Below are 24,599 nucleotides of genomic sequence, written 5' to 3'. Positions count from 1 at the left end.
TTGATCCAACTGTGTTGACATTATAAAAAAAATAAATAAATTTAAAAAATTAAAAAACCCGACTGCATAAAAAACACTTTAAATAAAAACTGAAAAGTAAAAACAAGTCTAAAAGTGTAGATAGCAATGCTATTACCACAAAATTAAATAATTTCATAATCAATACACAAAAAATAATAATCTTATGCGAAACATAATTGAGTGTAACAATCGGGACCCATATTGAATGATTTTAGTCTAGTTTATTTAATGGGTCCCGACTGTTACACTCAATTATGTTTAATTATTATAATTATAATAATTAACAGCTAATTACATTTACGAATTACAAGCCAATTAGACAAATACATTACTATTAATTATAAAAATGCCAAAAATGATACTTTTCTATATTTTTTTATACGATCGCAACCTAAGACGTCGTAATACTTTTGCGTATTACCGGCGGTAATTCAATCGTCATTGAAAGTAACTTTTAACCTACTAAGCTATAATCATCATCATTATCATCATAATCATCAGCCGGTAAACCTCCGCTGTTGAACAAAGGCTACTAAGCAATAGTTCAAGTGAATTCATAAAAGAAAGTGAATAAGAAAATATTATAGGAAAAAAATCAATTTCATTTTTAAAATTCATTTATATTACAGTATAATTATTACAGTCATTTATGTATTGAATGTTATTAATTTTTTCTTTATATTGTAGATGTCAATTAAGAATATCTAGATAACAAGGTAAATAACCCTAAAAGAAAAAGGTATCCTTTTATAATAACTCAAAATAATAAAGGTAAAGTCGTCATGTAAATATCTAGTCGTTAATACTTACGGTATTCAAAACGCGTGGTGACGCGGAGGTTAAGGAGCTCTCACCCACACCTTGCACATGAAATAGCGCATTCGAATCCTGGCAAGTACAAATTGCACCATTTCCGAGTTACGTGAACTCTCTGGGATTATTTTAAACACCACTGACTAACATAAGGTGAAGAAATACAATCATAACGATCTTGAGGAAACCTTTCAGGTAAAATTTCAAATTATAAGCTTGTAATTGTCGAGCCAGGAGCATCAGAACTCAAAATCTTGGTTTAAAAACACCACTTGCAATTACACTTTTATGTTTTGAGTTTGTGGTTTTGTAGTATTTTTTGGAATTAATTTCTGAACGTGAGAATTACTTGTCAAGGCCATGTACTTACGACTGTCAATGTCAAAATAATTTCGTTCAGCAATCATTGACATATTTTTAGTAGTACGTTTTACAAGTTTCGTTTTGTTATTTACCTAGTTCATTTTATTTTTATTATTACCGAAACATTAAAAAAAAACTTTAAAAAATCTTAATTTGTTTACTTAATCAATATTTAGTTCCATTTGAATCAATTTAATGAGAGATAGAATATAATTTATTTAGTAGGGCCCAAAACTAAAAAAAAAATTCAGCCCCGTTGTAAATAAATTCGGTAGAACTGCATCAGAAACAGAACTATCTTAATATTACGTATTGATAGGTAGTAACTTTATAGTACTAGCTTTAAAATGTATAGTCTGTGAGTACTGAGTAGTAGCTACCGGCAAGTTTCATAGACCAATCAACGTATGCAATAATAGTTGGGAACATCGCGTTTATCGGACTATCTCGTTCTTCTACACTGCGCAGATCCATTATACCTCACTAGTCCAAAGCTCTGGCTATGCTGGTTCTGCACTGCGCAACTGACAAACCAGAGCGAATGAGAGTGAGCGAGGAACAGTTGGTCTGTTCAGTCTGTTGGTTTAGACTTCATTCGGTGTCTGTTCGTTAAGTTGTCAGCACTTCGCTCGGCGGCTGGCCGCGCGCCGTCCGACTTAGTAGTCGTGCGCTAACACCGTAATCAACTGTTATCGCGATCGCGTATCCTACCGCAAATACCACAAATTCCACCTATAAACGAAATAAATGTGAGACAGACTGAGTCTCGTTAATATCAGTCGAAAATATCCTTGCTATTATTTATAATTTTGCAAAATGTTACAATGATTTCAACTTTTTGGAGTTGTTTATGTAAGATAAATCTCTCGTCGTCGTTACGATCTCGGCGTTTTCGTCTGTGAGACTTTAAACCTAATAGTCTTTTAGAACTTTCAATATAGACCGAAATATGCAAAGATGTGGTTTATGCTCAGTGTTGTCTGGGCTGCTAAGGCGTGCAATGTGTGTCGGTAGCAGAAGAGGCAGCAGTGAATCGTACTACAGAGAGTTGGGCGACCAAGATACGCTGGTAAAATTATTATATTGGCTTTAACTGTAGTTAAACATTGCTTTGGTAGCACTAGAGAGGCATTGTTCATTCATATTATTGTTTATTTCATATTGTGAATTAGTGTCGTGCATCACTATACATCAACACGCTTGTCTGTATTAATTAGTGTGTGTTGTGATGTATACCGTCGTAACGCCGTAGTATGCTAATTAAACATGTGTATTTTTTTCTTGGCTAATATTTTATGTTTATATGCACTTTTTATTAGAAATCACATTACTTGGCTGGTTGTACCAATAGTGTTCTGTAATGTTTATTTTAAAATATGTTGTCTATGCTTTATATGTGTTGTGAAAGTGTAGTTTCTCTTTAAGTTTAGTCACCGCTAATTGTTGAACTATGCACGCTGTACTATTAGGTATACCTAAGTATGCTATTAGAAATTGTTTTTGTTTTGCAAATTAAATGCGATTTTGGCTTTTTTATTGTACCTAGTATTAATGCTTGTTTCATTTGCTATTGTAAAGTTGACATTTGCCACGATTAAGCCCGGGCTTAAAATTACACATTGGCTAAATTTTTCAAATAAATATGAATATTGTAGGTAACTGTTACTTTTTCTCTGTTCATTATGTAAAATTTAAGAAAACAGTGGAATTATGTTTTAACAAAAGCCTATACACTAGAGCCAAAAGACTAAAAACAATATTCTTTCCATAAAATTCTGATGATATCTTTTTATTTAAATTTTGTCGTGTATTTATACACGACAAAATTTCCATTCTTACAATTTCTAACCAGAAGAAAGAGTTCTTTTAAAATCAAAGAAGAAGTTCTCTACAAATGTACAACAATTTCTTTATTGGCTTAAAACAAAAATAAAACTTGCCAATATTGCTCTTAAGTATGTTAAAAACCACTGAATAAACCCAATAGATACCAGAAACAAACATTTAAACCACTGTTAGCATAATTAACCATGTATGTTTCTATGTATTTTCATAAAAACATATTTTAAATTTTACAATTCAAAACAAAACACCATTATTCTGTTTAAAAACAATTTTAGTTATTACTGGCCTGAAGGAAATCAACAAACTTCCTTGAAAACAAGCACAGATAATTAAAACTAATACTCATGACATTTGAAAATGGAATTGAGTCCAATGTTAAAAGGCCTTCGCTGTCTCTGAGGTTGCCAGGACACATAAAGTCATAATAATGTCTGCCTTACCACAAGGTAGCATTAAAATAATGGGCTAACAATAATCTGGTAATAATTATTTGGCCCAGTTTCAGTATTTGACACTATAAATCAATTCTAAACATAGTTCTGAATGAACAAGTTTATTAGAAAATGTATTTTAAGAACCTAATGCGCTGACTAATTGTTGTGACATTGGTTCTTCTATTTACCATAAAATATATCCTCTAACTACCACCTGTAATCACATTTTTGAAAATACTAATATTAAATTGATAGTTACATTCATATTCATATAAAAATTCAGAAATTCCAATAATTAGGTTCTGTTGTCAGAATCAGAAAAAAAAGCATACCTAATTTTACGAAAACCAATGTAAAAGAACTAAAATGTTACAACTTATTCATAAAGAAGTTTGTGTTCAGCAAACATGCCGTTTCAGTAATACCTATCTACTTGACCTACTTGAAAAAATGATTGATGACCAACAAAATGCTTAGATGCTCTCAAACTTGGTATATCTTACTAAGTTTGCTCTAGGGGAATTGGAAATCTAGGTGGTTCAAATACCTAGTTAGTTATTTGAATTTTCCACCCAAATAACCAAATTAGGTACCTACCTAGGTAAACTATATTTTGTAAAAATAAATCCCACCCAAAACATAAATGTGAAAGGCTGCCAAGTTCGGTAATATTGGAATGCTTCGCCTATAAAAGAAGTGAGATCTAAATAAGTACCAAGTTCCATACACAGACCTCAGTTAAAAATGATATAACAAGTTGGCAAGTTTTCATACACTTTGTTATAAACCTACTAAACGCAATGAGTCAAGTATATAATTTTCTATTAAAACTTGCCAAGTTATATCATTTTTAACTGAGGTCTGTGTATGGAACTTGGTACTTATTTAGATCTCACTTCTTTTATAGGCGAAGCATTCCAATATTACCGAACTTGGCAGCCTTTCACATTTATGTTTTGGGTGGGATTTCATTTATTTTTGTAAAGTTTATTTTATTTTTTTCTTATTTTACTTTACTTTGACTAAATACAAACCTTCGTAACGTATTTTAGGTCGGTACGACCATTGGAAGATATAGATAATTTTTTTGTTTTAGTTCCTTAGGGGTATGAATTTACACCTTCATTATTTTTAAAACCGACTCACACTTGGCCATTTTCAGATTTTTTCCTTTATCTTGACCTAAAGACCTACCTCCATGCCAAATTTCAAGTCAATACGACCATTGGAAGTGGTCTAGGTTTTTGATGAGTGAGTGAGTGAGTGAGTGAGTCAGTCAGTCAGTGAGTGTATAGTAAAAATTGCGATTTTCTGACGTCAATATCTCAAGACCTACAATAGGTACATTAATGAAATTTTGTATTTTAGATAAGTAAGTAGATCTCGACAGATACTAGAAATTTCATATGCGTAGATAAAATAGATTTTGAGTTATAGGAGGGTCGAACTTGGCCCGAAATGGTTCGTGTAATATAACCCACGGCCGGTGTGTCGGTTTTTTTGCTCGAACTTGGCGGACACACTGCCGTGTGTCTAGATAGGTGTCTATCTCTGTCTGGTCAATCTTTCATAGAGGAAAGTAAGTTCGGATATATTATAGCTGACATAGCCCTTAAACTTTATCTTTTCATTCATTATAATCAGGTACTACGAACAATGAGTCTTCGTAAGCAGCGTAACCCCTCCCCCTGTATTCAGCCGCTTGCGCCTACGTCACATTTTTGTAGAGCGCATGACGTCAATGTTTTAGTAAAGCATAGTTACATTCTACAAAAGCAGTAATTCACTCCAGCGTGTATAAATAACAGAATCATTGATAATTACATAAAAGCAATTACCTACACATCTAGTTTACATAAATACCTATGAATGTACTGCTACTAACGTACCTAGAGGAAAATACTTAAAAGGTTAACTCATTCGCCGTTAGAATCCATAATAAAAGATGTTAAGTAATGTTATCGATGATAGATGTTTATATAGGTAAATGAAATAATAGGAGCACCGAGCCACCAACACTACTATTTACACGCGACTTAACTCGCGTTCGTTTTAGCAATACGAGGAGATAATTGGGCACGTTACACAACGTAAGCAAACGCTGTCAAACTGCATGGAAAAATAAATTGAAGAATTACGATAACTATTTATTATTTGAACATTGTTTGATGACGTAAGTCAACAGTGTGTAGCTAGAACATCTGACTTCCTCAAACGTGACGTAGAAGACGGGCCGCTACCCAAATGTGAGTAACTACGAACTACGGAGGCAATGAGTCGGTAATGGTCAATAATATTGCACCAAAACAACTGCATAGGACGCTTCAAAACTCATTTCACTAATATTTATATTGCGGTCAATACAAATCAATCTAATTGAACTAAATCAACTCAAATCTTCAACAAAATAACGAAATCTGCTCCGTATTATTGGTATTCAAACAAAACATTACTCTATAAACAGTTTAGTTTCGTGGAAGTGTTTTCAAACAAGCAATATGAATTATAAAACCTAGACCTAGGTGCTAGGCACATTGTATCGGACTACACGGCTGTTATCGAGACAAATTGTTAGGTAGATAGATCATTTATTGAGATCTGACACAAAGGTCAGACGAGCTAATTAAACGCTTCTCAAGTAGCTAAGAACGTCGAAGAAATTAATCTTAAACCTTAAACCAACCAAAATTCAGAACATTTCCAAAATTATGCTGCTCTTTGTTATCCTAAAGTAATATACAATTTCCACGTTTAATTTACGTAGGTAAGTCAAATCCCTTAAGCCAATCAATATTTCGAAAAATTACCATGAGTCAATTTGGTTCGTATATCGGCAGGCTAGAATATTTCGTGTAAAATATTCAACCGCTTTGATATACTACAAGCCAACAGCCAAAATATGAGAGAAGGGTTGGCAGGTGACAACAAAGTTGAATCCAAATTTTAATTAACTCCTTACCCGGAAAATTTTTGATAATATTTGTAGAAGCGGGCCCACATTATATATACCTACGTTATGAAAACTCCCTGAGCCTAAGTTTAGTAACAAAACACTCGCGAACGGTTTATTCCGGCTGCAGTTTGTTTGGGAGACGGTTATCGTTAAATCTGGCTTATGTATGTCCTAAGCTTTGTTGATTTTGTCCCTTCTATGTGTTCAAGCCGATTAGCTTTATCCGTGATCCATAGAACTCCAACACCACGGGACGCGCCTAACACTTGGGGCTGACGAAACAAACCATTTGGTTTTCACATAGACGCGTTTCCAACAAAATTTGAACGAATAGTCAATACGCCAGCTCATTGATTACAGTGTTAGTCCAAAGTATACAATATTTCGTTACTAACTAGTTACAATTTGATCTTAATACACCAGTATTTAAAGAAAAGACAAATAAACATTTTACTGTAAAAACATAAATACTTTTGTTTGCGTTTAAAAATATATGTAACTAATTATTGCCGATGAACCGCTAAAACTAGTCATTTTCTATCGGGACTGCTTTTGATAGACTTTCGTTGACCCAGACATAGTTATCTCGGGCCCAGTACGGCTGATGCCTGATCCGGAGCTGCGGACTACCTAGCGGGTTTACCGGAGCGTTTGAAAAGCAGGAGTAGGATCGGGGTGGTTTTTAGTAAGTAATAGTCTGACACTCCCATCGCTTCGCCCAAGGTGAGAGAAGCCATTGGATTACTTCTCTCGCTTTGATTTCCTCCCCAAAGAAAGACTTATTTGTCAAATTAAATAACTTATAATGTAACTTTTCGTTGGGATATAAAGATTACGATACACTAACAGTATTATTCATGCAACATGTTATTGTATTCTCTAACGTAACAATAAAACAACAAGTGGTATATGTCTAAAACGTCTCCGAGACTAATTTATATGAAGATTCCTAATTAATTTATTGATTGCGGCCCTGTTAGTCTATTACGACACAATATTAGCGTAACAGCGTATCTTGAATAGTATTAACATGAGTATTTAGAACTATTGTGAGATACTGTTGTATAATTAAGAAAAAATCAGTAAGCATTTCTTGACACCATTTAAAAATTATCATTTTGTGTCCAGTGTTATAACATTTGAAGTGCAAGAAGGCAAATTAAAAACAATGTTTGAAAATAAAATGTCAGATCAATCAATCAGATAATAACTCGTACAGTAATAAAATAAATCTAGTCATACTTATATATCTGCCTGCCTGATCCTGCCCGCCAGCCTTATCCAGAGCTGCAGACTACCTAGTGGGTTTACCGGTGCTCCGTCTCGAAAAGCAAGAGTAGGAACGGGGTGGTTTTACAGCAATAATCAGACACGCCCAAGGCGAGGGAAGTCATTATATGATTTCCCCCCTTAAAAAAATATACTGATCTAAAAAATAACAGTTTTATTTAACTGCCTATAATTGTAGTCATAAATATACAAAACACAACAGATGCAGCGGTTACATGTACATGCTATGGGATGCGATGCGAAATACATTTGAAAGTGCAATCCCACAGAGGCTATCATAAAACACGTCTTGCTTGCCAACTTTTTTTCAAATTCTCCTGTAATAGTAGTTGTCTTACTATTGAAAGCAGTAAAGATTACACGGTGTGGGGAAATCAGTTGCTAGAGACCTAAATTAGGTAATTAAGAATCTACGGCTTACACACGCATCTTACTGTTTAGTTTGCGCGAGTCACTGCGTGTGTATAATATTAATTTAATGTCGTTAATTATGATTAATTTAATGTTGCACGAGACTTGTAATACAAAAAAGAAAGACCTACCTCAACACTGTAATGATTGCCATATTTGCCATAAAATGTTTGCTGCATAACTACTATTTCAAGTTCATTTCCACCGCTAAATGGCGACCATATAAATAAAATTGAAGCGCAATCAAGATTTACTTCTCTTTCGGATTTAAACACGTCGGTTCTAATTGTTCTTTTTACGACGTTGCAAATAAACATACCTAATTAATATTCCGTATTACAATTGAATCATGGGTTAGTCTCCAGAGGCCTCCGTGTCGCAATCGCAAACTTCACGTGGTATGTATAAAGGTATTAACATTGATTGTGAGGCGGGAAAATCACCGAACAACTTTTCCCGCCTTGGCTGAGGCGAGAGGGAGTGTCAGACTCTTACTGACTAAAAACACCCCGTTTCTTCTCCTGCTTAACGGGAGCTCCGGTAACCTGTTACATTGTCCGTGGACAGGAATAGACAGTAACTAACTTAATATCATTATTTTAACTAAGTCTATTTAGTTCAAAGATGTTGTACCAAGCATTGTTGAATTTTATTCGGCAACTTAAACAATTTAATGTTTACGCTCTATCTTAAATTTAAACACGCTTATCTAGACACACGGCAGTGTGTCCGCCAAGTTCGAGCAAAAAAACCGACACACCGGCCGTGGGTTATATTACACGAACCATTTCGGGCCAAGTTCGACCCACCTATAACTCAAAATCTATTTTATCTTGCGCATATGAAATTTCTAGTATCTGTCGAGACCTACTTACTTATCTAAAATACAAAATTTCATTAATGTACCTATTGTAGGTCTTGAGATATTGACGTCAGAAAATCGCTATTTTTACTATACACTCACTGACTGACTCACTCATCAAAAACCTAGACCACTTCCAATGGTCGTATTGACTTGAAATTTGGCATGGAGGTAGGTCTTTGGGTCAAGGTAAAGGAAAAAATCTGAAAATGGCCAAGTGTGAGTCGGTTTTAAAAATAATGAAGGTGTAAATTCATACCCCTAAGGAACTAAAACAAAAAAATTATCTATATCTTCCAATGGTCGTACCGACCTAAAATTCGTTACGAAGGTTTGTATTTAGCAAAGTAAAGTAAAATAAGAAAAAAAGAAAATAAACCTTACAAAAATAAATGAAATCCCACCCAAAACATAAATGTGAAAGGCTGCCAAGTTCGATAATATTGGAATGCTTCGCCTATAAAAGAAGTGAGATCTAAATAAGTACCAAGTTCCATACACAGACCTCATGGCTAAAAATGATATAACTTGGCAAGTTTTAATAGAAAATTATATACTTGACTCATTGCGTTTAGTAGGTTTTATAACAAAGTGTGTGAAAACTTGCCAACTTGTTATATCATTTTTAACTGAGGTCTGTGTATGGAACTTGGTACTTATTTAGATCTCACTTCTTTTATAGGCGAAGCATTCAATATTATCGAACTTGGCAGCCTTTCACATTTATGTTTTGGGTGGGATTAAATAGTGATTCATATAGTATAGAATAGTTCAGTAATAATAAGGATAACCATCCGGCTAAATTTAATTTTAATGTTCATCTGGTAATTACATTGATTTGAAATATCGTGTGTCGTCACAATTTACTATATTTTATAGGGAGTGGTGAAGTACCTCGCATTCCTGAACTTAAGTCTTTTTTCTCTAAGTATTATAGTACTTACCTACTAGCATCATGCGGTCTCATCGCTGCATTGTGGGTACTGCTTAAAATGATCTGTACCCTTAATATGAGTTTGCTATACGTTTAAAGTAATCGAATCGCTTGATCGGCGCTCTGATTGGTCGACTAGGGTGAACCAACCAATCAGAGCGCTAAACGCGCTCTCGTTTCGATTACTTTAAACTTAAAAGCAAACTTGTACAAGGGTTCTGTAGCTCACAGACTTTTGAGTTGGATATTAAACTATGAGTTTATTAAAATTTTCATAGGCTAATATTATAAATATGTCCTTAGTTGCGTCTTATTAATGTTATAAATCAACAATATTACCCACATCGTTACGTGGGTACTTCGAATATAGGTTGGAAATATTTCATACCGTTAGCAGTGCCCAATGCGGTAGGTCACCTAATTTTATTCGTTGTACCGGACGTACTGACTTTACGTGAGTTTATTTAAAAGCAACCTTATAAACTATGAAATAAAATATAATCCTACAGTCGTTATTATGAACAGATTACTGTAAACACCAATGTTTGTTATTTTATCGCCAGTAGCAGTAGCCCACTCCAATTCTGGAACAAAATGGCTAATAATACGACTCTCTGATGACGTATTTAAAAGTTCCGATTTTGGTTTCGTAATTTGTTACGTAGGCATTCGCGCCCTGTGTTCGCGCGAGTAACTTCTACGTCACTCCCATCACGGGATTTATTATAGGTATTATAAATACAAACTTAACCTTTTCAAATACCAATGATGTTTCCAATAACAAATATTCTGGTTCTTCCTTATACAATTAGTAGATGCTTAAACAATGATTCCGTGTAAGGATACACGTCTGTATTGTACGTATCATCCACAATAAATGCTCTTATTTGGTGATTCCCATTTTCCACGGTTTTAGTTTAGGACAATAAAATACCCGATTGTTATGGAAACGGTCCAAAAATAAAGCATCAATCGTCAGCATTGTTTTCGTGGGACATAGGGAAACTTCGCTATAGTATGTATAGTATATGTTGCGTATTTAATATTTATATGTATATGTATAATGGTAATAATTTATACCAATCGTGCTGCTGTTTTGATTTTCCTTTGCCTTTGAGTCGCTGTTAAATTTAAGTAGTTAGGTAGTTATCTACTCGTGTTTGAGAAACCTCTTTACTCTCTCTAAATCTTCAGGTTTTTTTCTATCGCCCACCGATTGGCTCCTATTGCTAATAGCGTAATGTTTTATGACACAAATAGTTCGGATACCAATTTTTTGCTTACTAAGTTTAAAAATTGAAAAACCTCCATACAAACTTCTACCGCCCTTAGAGGTGGGTGGTTCGAAAAACACGAACAAAAGTCTAAGTGACAAACCTTCTCTTCAAATATTTGCACTTAAAAAATCACGATTATTTATCGCTCTGTATTGCCATGAAAGACAGACAAATATACAGGCTCTTTACCATTTGTAATGTTAGCATAACATTTTTATTTCACCCTTTCTCCCCAATCGAATACGTTCACTACTGCTAACAACAATACTACAGTCAACAGTTCAGAAACAATGGACGTGCCATGACTAACACTATTAATGTTAATTACTGTATATCGAATTTGCCTACATTAATTAAAAAAAAATAAGGAAATACCGAAGACATCACGTGTGATGTGGGGGAGGTTCGAACGCGTTTCTGTATCCATAAATAGAAGACAAATGTAAGCTTTTCAAACAAGGACTAATGAGTTCCTTCATTGTTTTTTAGGGTTCCGTTTCCCAATGAGTAAAAGCGTGTATTTAATAGGGCTCCCATACAACAAAACTTATTTTAATGTCTTTCATTGGCTCGAAAGAATAAAGGAACGCATGGTACCCTTCGTGCGCGAGTCCGACTCGAGCTTTACCAGTTTTCAAATCTTGTGACCTAACACTTACTTCAATTCGTGTATTGAAGAAATAATTATTCAAGACTAAATGTTGTAGATTATTAACCATTTGATACCGCAAAACAATTAACATTTTTATTGTCCTTATAAGTAGTCGTCACATTGATTAATTTATTATTGTAAGTACGAGTACGTCTTTAGAATGACTTTTGATTTTAGAACAGACGCGAGAGAGTTGCTTAACACTCGCTACTCGACTTAAATACTAATGCGAACAAGGCATAAGCTGTGTGTGGTAGCGACAAGCGAATTGTAAATATGTATTGTGTCTTACCATACACGCGGCACACACGTCTCTCGTCCTGAGCCACCGCAGCCTTATTTCATCTACCGGAAAATTACCTAAAGATTTTCGACCCCCGATTACCTTTCCTTCTGATCCGAAGCTGCGAGAATTAACAAAAACATTATTATCTATTCATCCGTTTAAAATAATTTATCTGTCTGAATCACACAGACAAAAGGCGTTGTTTTCTTATCGCAACCATGAGACTGTATGTCTCCACGTTTATCAGATACTGTCTAGTCTACAGTGCATGTATTATCCACCATTATGCCTAAACAATGTGGCGACGTAAGGCATCCTAAAATAATAATCAAGATAAAAATTTGACACGTGTAGTCAGAGCACTCAGGCTAAACTAATACCTATATTTATTTTTGAGAACACTGCCGGAGCTGCCATTTGAAGTCAACTAGAAAACAAGATTTTAATGGAGAAATTTAATATTAACTACTGTAGTTCGTCGTCTGAAATTTATACCTACGCACAACTTAATATCGTTTAAAAATAATTTTGATTAATGAATTTAACAAATATTTTAAATCGTTTCAGTTTCCTCTGATTTAAATTTTTACGTTTAAAGATTTTGCACATTACGATTCTGATTTGTACGAATCAAACGTGTATTAGTAGTGTATCAGATCCTAATTTTATTGAACTCTATACAATCTCAGATTAATAAGGAAAATTCGCTGGAGGTAGTTTTCAAAACAAACGACTCCTATTTACTTAAACGTTAAAAAAATGAGCAGTTATAATATCTTTTTGCTCATATCTAAATATGAGCAAAAAGATATTATTGTGAAACTGTTATTCGATACCAGCGGGGTTTTAGTTCTAAGTGGACTGAAGCTGAGCTCCTAAACAGCTTTATTAAATTAATCGCGCCATTAAGTACAACTATGTATTTTATATCAACATCGGCTCTATTATTTGATCTCTCAATTGATTTAACGCAATTTGTGCGATGGAAGAATCGCATGGGGTTTGAGCGGTTTTGACTGGCTTAAACTGATAATTGTAATGAGGTAGAGTGTAAACGAGTAGCCGCGATTGCAACGGGTTAATAACAACGTAGGCCGCGGCGGCACGTAATAGCGGTGACCTGTGTAAGATGGACAACGTGATAAAAAGCCGCAACGTCGCGCGGTAAAGCGGTGCGGTATTGTTATGATTCCACTTATAATATTAAACCACTTGTCGCGCATCGCCACGGTTTGTGGCATCGCTTAACTAAGAGTTATTTTCCAAAAAAAAAACTCGTTATAAATAGGAACCCGATATAATTCACAGAGGGCTTTGTTGATTATTTAATTTAACTTTTTCTCGTTTCTCGGCGTCTAGAGCCCTTTACTGCTCTTGTGGTCGGTGTTGAGTTCCATCGACTGTAAAACGAAAAAAAGCTTGACGATTTATAAATGAGAAATATTTTCTGAAATGTCAACGAACAAACGTGTAACTTTTGCTGCTACTAGTACCGTTGTACGCTGTTCACAAGTTCTGAAGTGGAGTTCTCTACTATTTGGTTTTAAGAATAATAATGCTTTCCCAGTCTTACTTTTAAGGAATCTAAGCCCGCACTAGGCTCACTACTCAAGGAAATCATGTCTGATGTTTGGATTCCTGTACCTGCATGCATTTGTATTTCAATAGAAAGCAATATTTCTTTATTTTTGTGCCTGTATCTAGTGTAAATGTTTATTTTATTGATGAGTTATTTTTATATGTTTGCAGAAAATCGAGGACAAGTCCTCAGACTTGTCAGATGAAGCAGAGGAGGAGACCAGTAAGTACAATTATTATTTTTATCTTATTTTTTAAGTTCGAGACGTGTAAAGCAGGAACGGTGGAACTGGTTAACATCATACACTTTCCTACTAACAGCTTAGGAGTCTAATTCACATCACATTCAGTTTGTATGTGCTCGCTGTTTAGCTCTAGGCCTCTTGTCTCACGTAGAAGGTTTGAGCTTTAATCACCACGATTGCCCAAAGATAGGTGTACGATTTCAAATTTATAATTAGAAATTATTAGTTTTGATTTTCTCACAATGTTTTCCTTCGCCGTAAGTCACTGGTGTCTAATAATCTTCGAAATGGATTATTATTACTTATTAAAAAAGAACGATAATGTTTTTGATAGGTATTGTTATGAAACAATAGTTGTGCAAAGCATAGTTTAGTAATCTTCTCTTTGTATCACCACCAGACAAGCGTCACGGACGTGACAAAACGGAAGTACCTAACGAAAGATCATTATTCATTATTCTTGAAGACCTTAGATAGGTAAATTATGCATTAAGTACTTTAACAAACGGTGAACTTAGTAACCTAGTAACTTAGCAAACCTGAGATTTTCCAGGTAACTAACCATGTGTGAACTATATATTAAGTTAGTAAAGTAGATGGGCTTAAGCTAAATATGAAGTCAAATAAGATAACGTGAATTTCCATCAGTAAAAGGAGTTTAACAAGTTCCTTTTGGCTTAAAGTTTGACTGCCTCTTTGAACTAGAAGGAAGACGCGACTTTTAAACGTTTGCGGGTTTCATAAGTTCAAAGCATGATATAATTACTGCCTGTGCCAACCCGCTCCGGCTTCGTACAGGTATTCGTATTTATTTTTTTCAATTTTCCGGTGTACTTCTCATGGCTTTTCTTTTGGTTGAAATCCCTTTTAAAATCTTTATTTATTTAGGGATTTATATAAACTATTCATGACAATCCCATCGTACCTTTTAACTTACGCCGTAGGTTACAATCAAATCCGGGGCGCGTGACCAGATCTATACTATAATCTAGCTTCTATCTTTGTATTTAGGTAATATACCTGAGATATTGTTCAACTACTGTTTCCACGACTAGAGCAATACCTAATGAGAAAGCTGTGGAAATTGCAAATAGTAATAGTTACATTCCCTAATGTAAGTTTAATAACTTTTCTCCCGCCTTGGGCAAGGCGAGAGCGAGTCTCTTACTGACTAAAAACCACGCCGTTCCTACTCCTGCTTTTCGAGCCGGAGCTCCGATAGACCGCTAGGCAGCCCGCTACTAATATTTTTCAGTAACACATTGATTATAGTATCTACGGATTACCCTCCCAAATAAAATATACATAACATTCAACCAAGAAGGATGTATGATGGTGCTATTTTCAAATCCTCGGCGCTCCTTTTGCCTTTGCTTTCATTTGCAGAACATTGGCCGTCCTAGCTTAATGGCCTATTCATACCAACATGCGTTACCATCACTGAACCTGCCTACCGAAAATATGTGTTAATTAAGGCTTTCATTATGAAAAGCTAAACGAGCTATGTTATGTCGCATTGGACATATCCACAGCTATCTAACCCGACAGCCGTTATTCTGTTAATAATTTTATTTTCCTCACTTTTTCTATTTTTAACCATTTGTGGTAAATGAACCAATGAACATTTACTAGTCTGCCCGCGGATTCATCTGTGACATTTGTGCTAAAGAAAAAAACTAACTAACGAAGGTACAGCAGTATTATTTGAGTCGTGAAAGAAAGACAAAACAAGGATTGATTCCTGCCAGTTTTCTACTATTCGATGTTACTCTACGTCCATTATTTCTGTCTTTTCCATGTTTTACAAAATGGCATTCAATAGAAAATTGCATTCTTGGTCCAACTGTTTTGCGTGATGAGGGAATACACGTTTAGTTCTATTCCGTTCCCAATCGTTTCAACATTGCGTGTGCAATAGACGTACTCTTATTAATTTTCTGTTCTATTGCAGCAACGTTATGGGGATTTAAATCGTATTCATGGATAGGCGTGTTCACCCGGCCGAGTTGAATGAAACAATTCCCTGCATGTGTTAGTTCGCATGTATGTAATATTGCGCCTGAATTCCCAAGGACTAGATTGAGATGCAACTATATTTCTGCGAATCGTCTCCAATGTTGTAGCGAGAAGCCTTTGTCATCAACTCAACTCTGAGTATTGACAACGTTTGTTTTGAACTAAATACGGTTCGATTCAGAACTTAGTATGTTTCTAAACTCTAATCAAAAGTCACCAATTTGCATCTTATTTGAGTGTAAGTAGTTTCACTCAAAAGCATTGTTTCTTGGGTTTTCGCAGTAAAATCTTATTAATTTTGCTTAGAACTAGCAAACTGGTCTTACAAGTCCCATGTTAAGTACTTAGTTCACCAAATCGAATCAAGTTTCAAATTGTATGACTAAATGGTACGAAGTCCCTGGCTGCACGTTTCACTCGTGACTAATACTATTAATTTGCGTTATTTACATTAGACGGTAAGTGCAGTCAAGTGATGTGGACCTCATCATAATAAATGGAATATAATTGCAATAGGTCTAACGTTCAGTGCCAAGTTCAGAACAATATTTATTGATCATTGAATTGATGATTATAATCGATAGATCTTGCAGATGGCCGAATTAGACGTTTGTGGCTTATATGGGAGACAATTGGATTGTTGACTGACGAAAATTGACTTTGTTTAATTAAAAAAACCGTCTTTAAAAACAAATAAACTGTAAAACTAAAAACCATTTATTATTTGGTTGACTGTTGACTAACAAAGTGGTTCGCTCTATAAGTCCAATACATTTTTGTGTGTTGGTGTTTTATTAAACCCGATGATGATCAATACCAGGCGTCAACAACAATTTAATATAATACATACCTACGTATATGATATAGATAGGTCAATATGTAACCTATATTTAGAGCGTTGCTCTCTATTTTCCGAAATTCTTATTATCAGATCCCGACTTGGTGACAATAGGTAGGACAGGTAGGTCCTATACAGATTAATGGAACACCTATCAAAGAAAAATAAGATCAGTCAAATAGAATACACAACCTACTTCTTTAATAGAGGTCTATTAAAAATAACACTTAATAACAGTTTTTTGTTCGAAGATTTATGTACGTATACATAATAATAACTTACGTTTGTGGATAATATATGTTGGAAACAGAACATTGACTTACAAGGCTCCTACGAATCTATCGTGCAACAAGTACCTAGTCCTAACAATCAAAGACGTGACCTCCAATGTAGGTTCTGGGATCGCGTGGTGGATCAATTACGGTCTGTTCCCTTGATGTGAGGAATTGCTCAGTTGCTCTCAGCAATTGTGGACAATCAGAGTCCATATTAACCACTTTGTCGAATTAAATCATACTACAATGCGTAATACGTTTAGCTTCTTATGGCGTTTAAATAGATATTGTGATTTGTTAAGGATTGACGAGAACGTCTTGTTGAGCATTTGATTTGAAATGACTTTTAAGACTCAGAAGGGAGATAGAAATGTACAAAATCCATTCCTTTGTACTGTCCGCTGATGAATCACCAAATAAATTCTTAATTAGTGAAATACAAATGCCATGAACCTATTCATGTCAACAAACACGATAAAAATTCTACATTTCCATTTAGTGTAGTACCTATTCTATACAATAAGTGTTGAATGCATTGAATTTAGACAAATGGTTCTAGTTTCCTAACGGAGCCATTTGTGACGTCTAACGCAACACTTATCCAATGTATCATTGCCAGGCATGTAAACACGGTGCTCAAGTACACCGTCAAGTACAACCAGCGACTCGTCACCGCGAAAATTTTACTACTGCGAATAAAGATATCAAACCGACACTATTGTCTTACTGGACTATTATCTATTGTAATCGTAATGCACCGGTAGTAAAACATCCGTACCGTTCGATAATGGCTCTTACCGGATTTACAAAAAGTTCACTTTTAATCAGTCGATGTCAACATACCTGCTGCCATAACTGTACAGGAAAATATTAAACAAATAACACACAACAAGTATACGACGTTTCCGTTAGCTATCTATTAATTTATCGAGTTACTATGTTAATGTAATGTTTTAGCTATCACCTACATATTTATGCGTTGTTATCTAGTGTCGGGGCAAGTGGGGTTCACAATGAATCTATGAAATTGTCGGTACAAGCAAACTGCAGCGAATTAATTGTTAATTGGCGGCCGGTGTGATATAGTAGCGGATAGCGCGTGGCGTTGCGTGCTGGTTACTTAATGGCTACTTTATTTATTTATGCGTTCAGCGATTGAGCTATTAGGTACACGGTATGTTTGGGCCTCTCTCGGTATAATGGTCGGTAACCAGAGGTGCTTGGGATAATACGAGTACGTACCACGTACGAGAAATAACAGTGGATAAAGTAATCAGTGGACATTATATCAGTAGGTAATACCTACTAAAATATTTAAAATTTTACCAGTAGCAGTAACAGCTTTAGACTAAATCACTTTAAACATGAAAACCAAATAGTTCAGTTCTAGCTCTACGAAGTTTACAATCCGATTGGTCGACATTTTTATTGCAGGACTATTGACTCGACACGCTTCGACCTTTTCATTTTTCTATGGCACTTATTCCGATGTTCTTCTCCATGAAAAATCTGTATGTTAACCAAATTAGTCTTTTTCGAGTTTTATGCTTAAGCATTATTATTCTAGGAAAATATGTGATACCTTAATGATAACCCCGATTAATAATTGTAACCTTACAAATATATATTTCTAAGGACACACACATAAAAATCTTCGTATGTAATTTAAAACAACAATCCGCTATCGCTTGTCTTTTAACCCATAATCTAGAGGTCATTTTATACGTGTGAGTTGCAGCTGCAGTGAACATGTTATACATGCATTTATGTGCTTAAAGAAATATCTATTCATTACGTTCCTCATCATATCAGCCACAAGACTGCTGAACGTACGCCCCCTCAGATAAGTTGGGACCCGACCTGCATCCAGCAGCTCCCTCCGATCTTAATTAGGTCTGTCCACCTTGTGTGGAAGGCCTGCGCTGCACTTGCTTGAATGTGGTTTCCACTCGACAAATTTCCTGTTTTAGCCGCTGTCCTTTCTCCCAGTTATATATGTCCTGTCCACTGCTACTTCAGCTTGCTAATCCTCTGGAATCCCCTGGGCCATATCAACGACTTTAGTTCGTTTGCGGATCTCCTCAATTTTGATTCCATCTCGCAAACAAACCCCGAGCATAGCCCTTTTCATAGCATTCCTTGACATCCTTCTCAAAATAATGTACTCACCTACCCAACCAAATTGCTTGTCCCAGGTATACATACATATTCGTCGATAATTTCGAAGGTATTTGAATTTCCCAACTAATAATTATGTTGTTAAGCCATAACTTTGTCTATAAATAAGTAAAGGCGTCCCATTGTGGTCAGGTCAGGGGTTTTTTGAGGGGGAAAATCATCCAATGACTTCTTCCGCCTTGATCAATTATTCATGCAGCAAATGTACGTAGTTGCTATTATAGAAACTTATTTTAAAACTGTCTATGTAAAATGCAGCTGCTAGCAATTACTTGACTCATCAGCTGAATTAAAATAAGCACCACATGTCGGTTTTTTGCGTCTCTGTCAAATGTAGTGCAGAAACAAAAAATAATCAGTATTTTGTCTCAAATACTATTTATTATATACTATGTATGCTATGTATGACTGCTTGATACTTTCATCTAGTTGTAGGACAACAAAAACCAGAATAAAAAAGGTCTTATAAATACAGCAGCAATTTTTAAGCAAAGACGGAGAAGTTGATACCTCTAGTGAGATCTTTACCCGTGAGATAGGCAACCACCACTAAGTTACTTGTAACTTGATTCCGTCTTAATGTAAAACAGCCAACTGACAGGTACAGTGTAAAGTTTTCCTCTCTACTACGTTGCACTTTTCAAACAACTGAAGTCTTGGCACGCCATCTCTCGCATTACTACTGGCTGTACTTTACGAGCTTCGTGTTTGCATTTATCTTCTCTGGTAGAATTTAATAAATCTACTCCTTGTCATACAAGCTTGGAGATACCGACGAAGCTTGGCAACGCTGCGGACAGATAAAAAAGTGGATTGCTTTAATAAACTATATTGCAGTGGAAATTGTAATGTTTTACTACCGATGAAGTAATTTACATTGATGCAGTAAATGGTATTTATGGATATAGTCGTTTTACTTTAATTACTCAGTATGGATCGCACCTTCGGCTTCGCTGTAAACGGTGTACTCTGTGACCTAGTATTTAAAGCCATTTGAGGCTACGTACTTACTTTGTAAAATCCGTTGTATTTATTAACTAATCGCTTCTCGCTCGCAACATGACCTCGTCCTATAAATTATAGTTTTATCTTTAACTTACCTCATAAGGCCAACCACTTAGTTTCATACTCCTCGGTAAGCTGGCTTCTATAAACTACGATACTTTTACGACCGGAAGAAATACTTAATCACCAGTAATGTGGACAATCAACTAATCACTTTATCGTGGCTCGATATAATTATCCTTATCGATGACACGAACATTTCGGAACTAGAACTGCGCCATCACTATCATCTCCGCGGATTATTATTTGCTCATATTTTTAGTTAGATCAATAATAATCATCGCGTTAAAAATAAAGCGTGTTTCAATACTGATAAAGTGACAATCTAAATCTGCTGTTGTTCATTACATCCCTCTCTTTTCCTGTTTCAGTCACGTATTCCATACAACGCAATGCATTATATGTATTTATTACGAATACTATAAATCAAATAATGTTCAACGAACGGTATTATATCTGCTAGTCTGTATTTTCACATGTCTGAGTGGCTCATCAATTGTTCACTACGCCACTACGAATTTCGTACAACAATCTTAATGATAACACCCATCAAATGATAAGAGATACGAACAAAAAATTGTTACACGGTTTTAGCGTAACGTTCCTAAAATTGCCTGTTAAAGTATTATGTTATTAGCTGACAACTGTGACGCGTCGATGTTCCGTATCATTTTCAAGGTACCTATCTTAAATCTTTATTCGAGTATATAAATGTATTAAGATAAAATAATAGTATAGTGAAATCTCTGTGTCGACATGTGGGAAGATTTGTGTTGTGTTGAGGTGAATTAAAAAAAAATCGATAGTGAAACCGACATACGTGTGTGTATGTTCATAACTTTTGAATGGTTCCAGTTCCCCTCTATCGCAGTCTGTCAGTCACAGGCTACAGGTCACCCTGCGTCTGACGTCGCTATCTCTAAATGCGGAACTCTAAACCGCTGCGTTATTTATGTACAGATTGAACAAAATATGGAATCCTAAAAGTAGTGTGCACCGATTACGTATCAGCTGGTTGATAACAATCGTTATCAGCAACATTTATCGATACAAATCAGCCTTGCTTTACTAAGTCTATGGGCTGTTACACTTGTTACGATTTAGCATGATAGCGCCATGTATAGATAGCAGTACAAAATGGTAGCGATTGATTAAATCTTGACTGTATCGTGTTGTGTACTAATTGGGTAATGATTCATCGATTGTTAATAAATGTTGAAGAATCTCTCTATTATTTATTTATTTATTATACGGCAACAACTACTCATTACCATTTTTATGATCATGGTTTCACTAATACAAATTCTTGGTACTTTAGTACGTCAAATACTACTTACGATATTAAATATCGTAGAGAGAGAGTTCTGAGAGGAGGTTATCGTGCGGTTCTCTAGCCAGGTGTGCTAAAGTTTCATAAATAAGTAAACAGGCGTTATCGTCGTGTAGGTACGCACATTTGTTGCAAGGCTGTGAATTAATTATTATTATTAGCTAAGGTACTTGTTCCTTATATGTGCGAACTGCGACAGTGTTAGCTGTCTTTGACCTGATATTTCTAGATTGTATGTAAGAGTATGTATTCTATATAGAAACCTTTTGTCAATACTTAAGTCATAATTAGTGATCAAACTATACGCAATATACAACAGAAGCGGTTGAAATATGACCAAAAAACCCAAAAATATGCACAAGAAGTCTATCCCTGCGTTATAGTCCAGTCCCTAGTTCTTGGTCTTATCTCCACTTTATCTGCTTTAGAAGCTCCTCTAAACACTAAGAGTCATACGAACACATTTTAATACATTGTGAAATTACATGTTTGTAAACGCAACCACAACAAAGAAAAAAATCCTAGTGTAGGGCAACATTAAAAAAAATTACGAGTACTTATATAGATCTTTTAAGAATTCCGTAATATATCAAAAGTTTACGGTGCACTTAGTGTAAATGAACAACTGGAACTATTTTCAGCTCAAGACTCGAGGAATTAGCTTGAAATGTCACCGAACAACATAAACATAGTACTTAGTATGATCTATGTATATGTGTGCTAATTAATGGTACGGCCGTGTTTGCAGAATGACCGGCAAGGATGTGCCTCACTCCCGAAATTAAAAACAATAGTTAATGAGTCGTGTCAGTGTACCTACTTGTTGGTTGACATGATACCTTCTATATAAAAAAATTAAGATAAATTGAGGATAATTTAATTATGTACCTTAGTCCGGAGTTGTTTTTTCCGGAGCTGCGGACGTTTTAACGGGTTAAGTTTTCTGTTAGTTGTAGTAGAAACGTGGTGGTCTTTAGTCAGTACGAGTTGAGACTCTCTTTCTCGCCTCAACCAATGCGAGAGAAGTCATTGGATGATTTTTTCCCCTCAAAAAAGTCAGCACTTTTGAGTTACCTTACTTGAGATTTCATTGATAAAAAAATTAACTAAAAATCACGGTTTTCTCAAGTACATTAATGGAGAAAAGCACTACTACATTCGAGTCACAGAGGGACTCTTCATTATGAGCAGCGTGCGCAGACGAGGCAACGGCCTACTGTAGGCTGGGCGACGATTAATGTAAAGCGTGATTTTTAGTTAATTTAGTATGTCTCACAATAGTTATAATAAAGCTATGATAAGTAAATCATTAATATTTCTAACGTATTTTTGTTTAGCTATAATAATTAAACCTCTCCAACAGAAATACCTAATTGCGAAGTTCGTTGGAAGTTGGAACACAGTTTGACGTCAACGCCGCTAGTTCGGCTTCAGCTTAGTTATCTTAGCTCATCATAATAACTATCTTGTTAATAAATTGATCTTAGCTAAACTATTTTCATAGGCTATCAAGTCGACGAAGGATCTATTATAAGACAATGAATTTTGAATATTTATTTTAATTTGTTTCTATGGGAACATAGCTAAATACATAAGACTACAGATATTATACATATATATGTGTGTACATTGTACAATGTCAAATCACTCTAAGACAAAAATATAAAAACCTAATGCCTACTATTCAATCGACATGTTTTACTAGTATTTTGTACTAGCTTCCGCCCGCGACTCCGTCCGCGCGGATGTCGGTCTTCCCGTGGAAGTTTTATTTCTCCATTTTGAGTAACTCTGACAATGACATCTTATAATATCTATTGGACCCAAATACGGCTAGGCCCATAATAATTAAGGAGATACCTCTATTGAACTACTGCTCTTGAACTCACGTTCTATAGTATAAACCTGAATTTTTTTTCTACGTATTTTTCCAGAATAAAAAGTATCCTATTTTATGCCCAGGTCAATAAGGTATAATTATACTAACTTTCATCGAAATCGAACCGTTAGTTTTCACGTGATGCCTGAACATACATACAGACAGACAAAATTTTTTTTATCACATATTTGGGTTTGGTATCGATCGAGTAACACCCCTGCTTTTTATTTTTTCAATATTTTCAATGTACAGAATTTACCCTTCTACAGATTTATTATAAGTATAGATAAAGATTCGGCATATCCGTAATGTATGTGAGAATCGTTGATCGATGGTATGGTACAAGGTAATGTCGTAGAAATGGCTAATAACGTCGTTTAAACAATCCACGTATAAGTATATGAGTATATCTTCATGGCTATACAATTCGATTGACATTAAAATAATGATAAAATGAGTTGGCGAATTACAAACTTTGAAAGGCCACTCATCATGCATATAAAATGATGCATGATCGGGTCGCGGAAAATCAATAGTAATTGCAAAGAAAATAATCGTATAATGACTAAATTAGTAACGGAGTCGTATGTCTTTCATATGACTTTACAATTTTGCAAAGTATAAAAGAAATTGTCTGAACAATGCATTGGAAAATGCAAGCAAACTTTGTGTTATTAAAATAATCGATACGATACTATGCCAATAATAAACCCTACGCTTTATACTGAAGGGGGAAAATAGCACTGTACTATTCTAGAATGATTAGGAATTCATAAAATTACTCTGCAAATATGGCTCATTACTGATGGCCACGTACGTAGATAAATGAATCAATTTACTTAAACGTCTGTCATTGAGGCTTTCTTTAGAAACCTACTTTCTGTTTTAATGCTACTTTGTATTGATAAAAGGCAAAAAGTTTTTGCAATTTACCTGAAAAAAATGTTTTGATCAAATTAAAGAATTGCGATCTACAAACAAATTAATCCAATTACGTTCAATTAATCAATTCAATAACACATCTGCAGTTAGTTTATTAATACGCGAGGTTAAC

At 35.0% G+C, this 24,599-nt stretch overlaps 1 protein-coding gene across 4 annotated transcripts in view; it reads left to right on the top strand.

The window, feature by feature from the left end:
- Positions 1-1,610: 1,610 nt before the first annotated feature.
- The window catches only part of LOC118267117 (dual specificity calcium/calmodulin-dependent 3',5'-cyclic nucleotide phosphodiesterase 1A), a 125,318-nt gene continuing 102,329 nt past the window's right edge, over positions 1,611-24,599 (top strand). The window contains exons 1-2 of one of the 4 annotated variants that reach the window (XM_035580935.2): positions 1,611-2,266; positions 13,891-13,942. In XM_035580935.2, the coding sequence (XP_035436828.2) occupies positions 2,147-2,266; positions 13,891-13,942 (172 nt within the window). In that variant the 5' untranslated portion in view covers positions 1,611-2,146. The remainder of the gene's footprint in view (positions 2,267-13,890; positions 13,943-24,599) is intronic. The other 3 variants (XM_035580928.2, XM_035580943.2, XM_035580919.2) reach the window with 3 other exon arrangements.

This window comes from Spodoptera frugiperda, chromosome 25 (genome assembly GCF_023101765.2).
Source record: "Spodoptera frugiperda isolate SF20-4 chromosome 25, AGI-APGP_CSIRO_Sfru_2.0, whole genome shotgun sequence".
Lineage (NCBI taxonomy): Eukaryota > Metazoa > Arthropoda > Insecta > Lepidoptera > Noctuidae > Spodoptera > Spodoptera frugiperda.
This window is presented reverse-complemented; position numbering and strand designations above follow the sequence as displayed.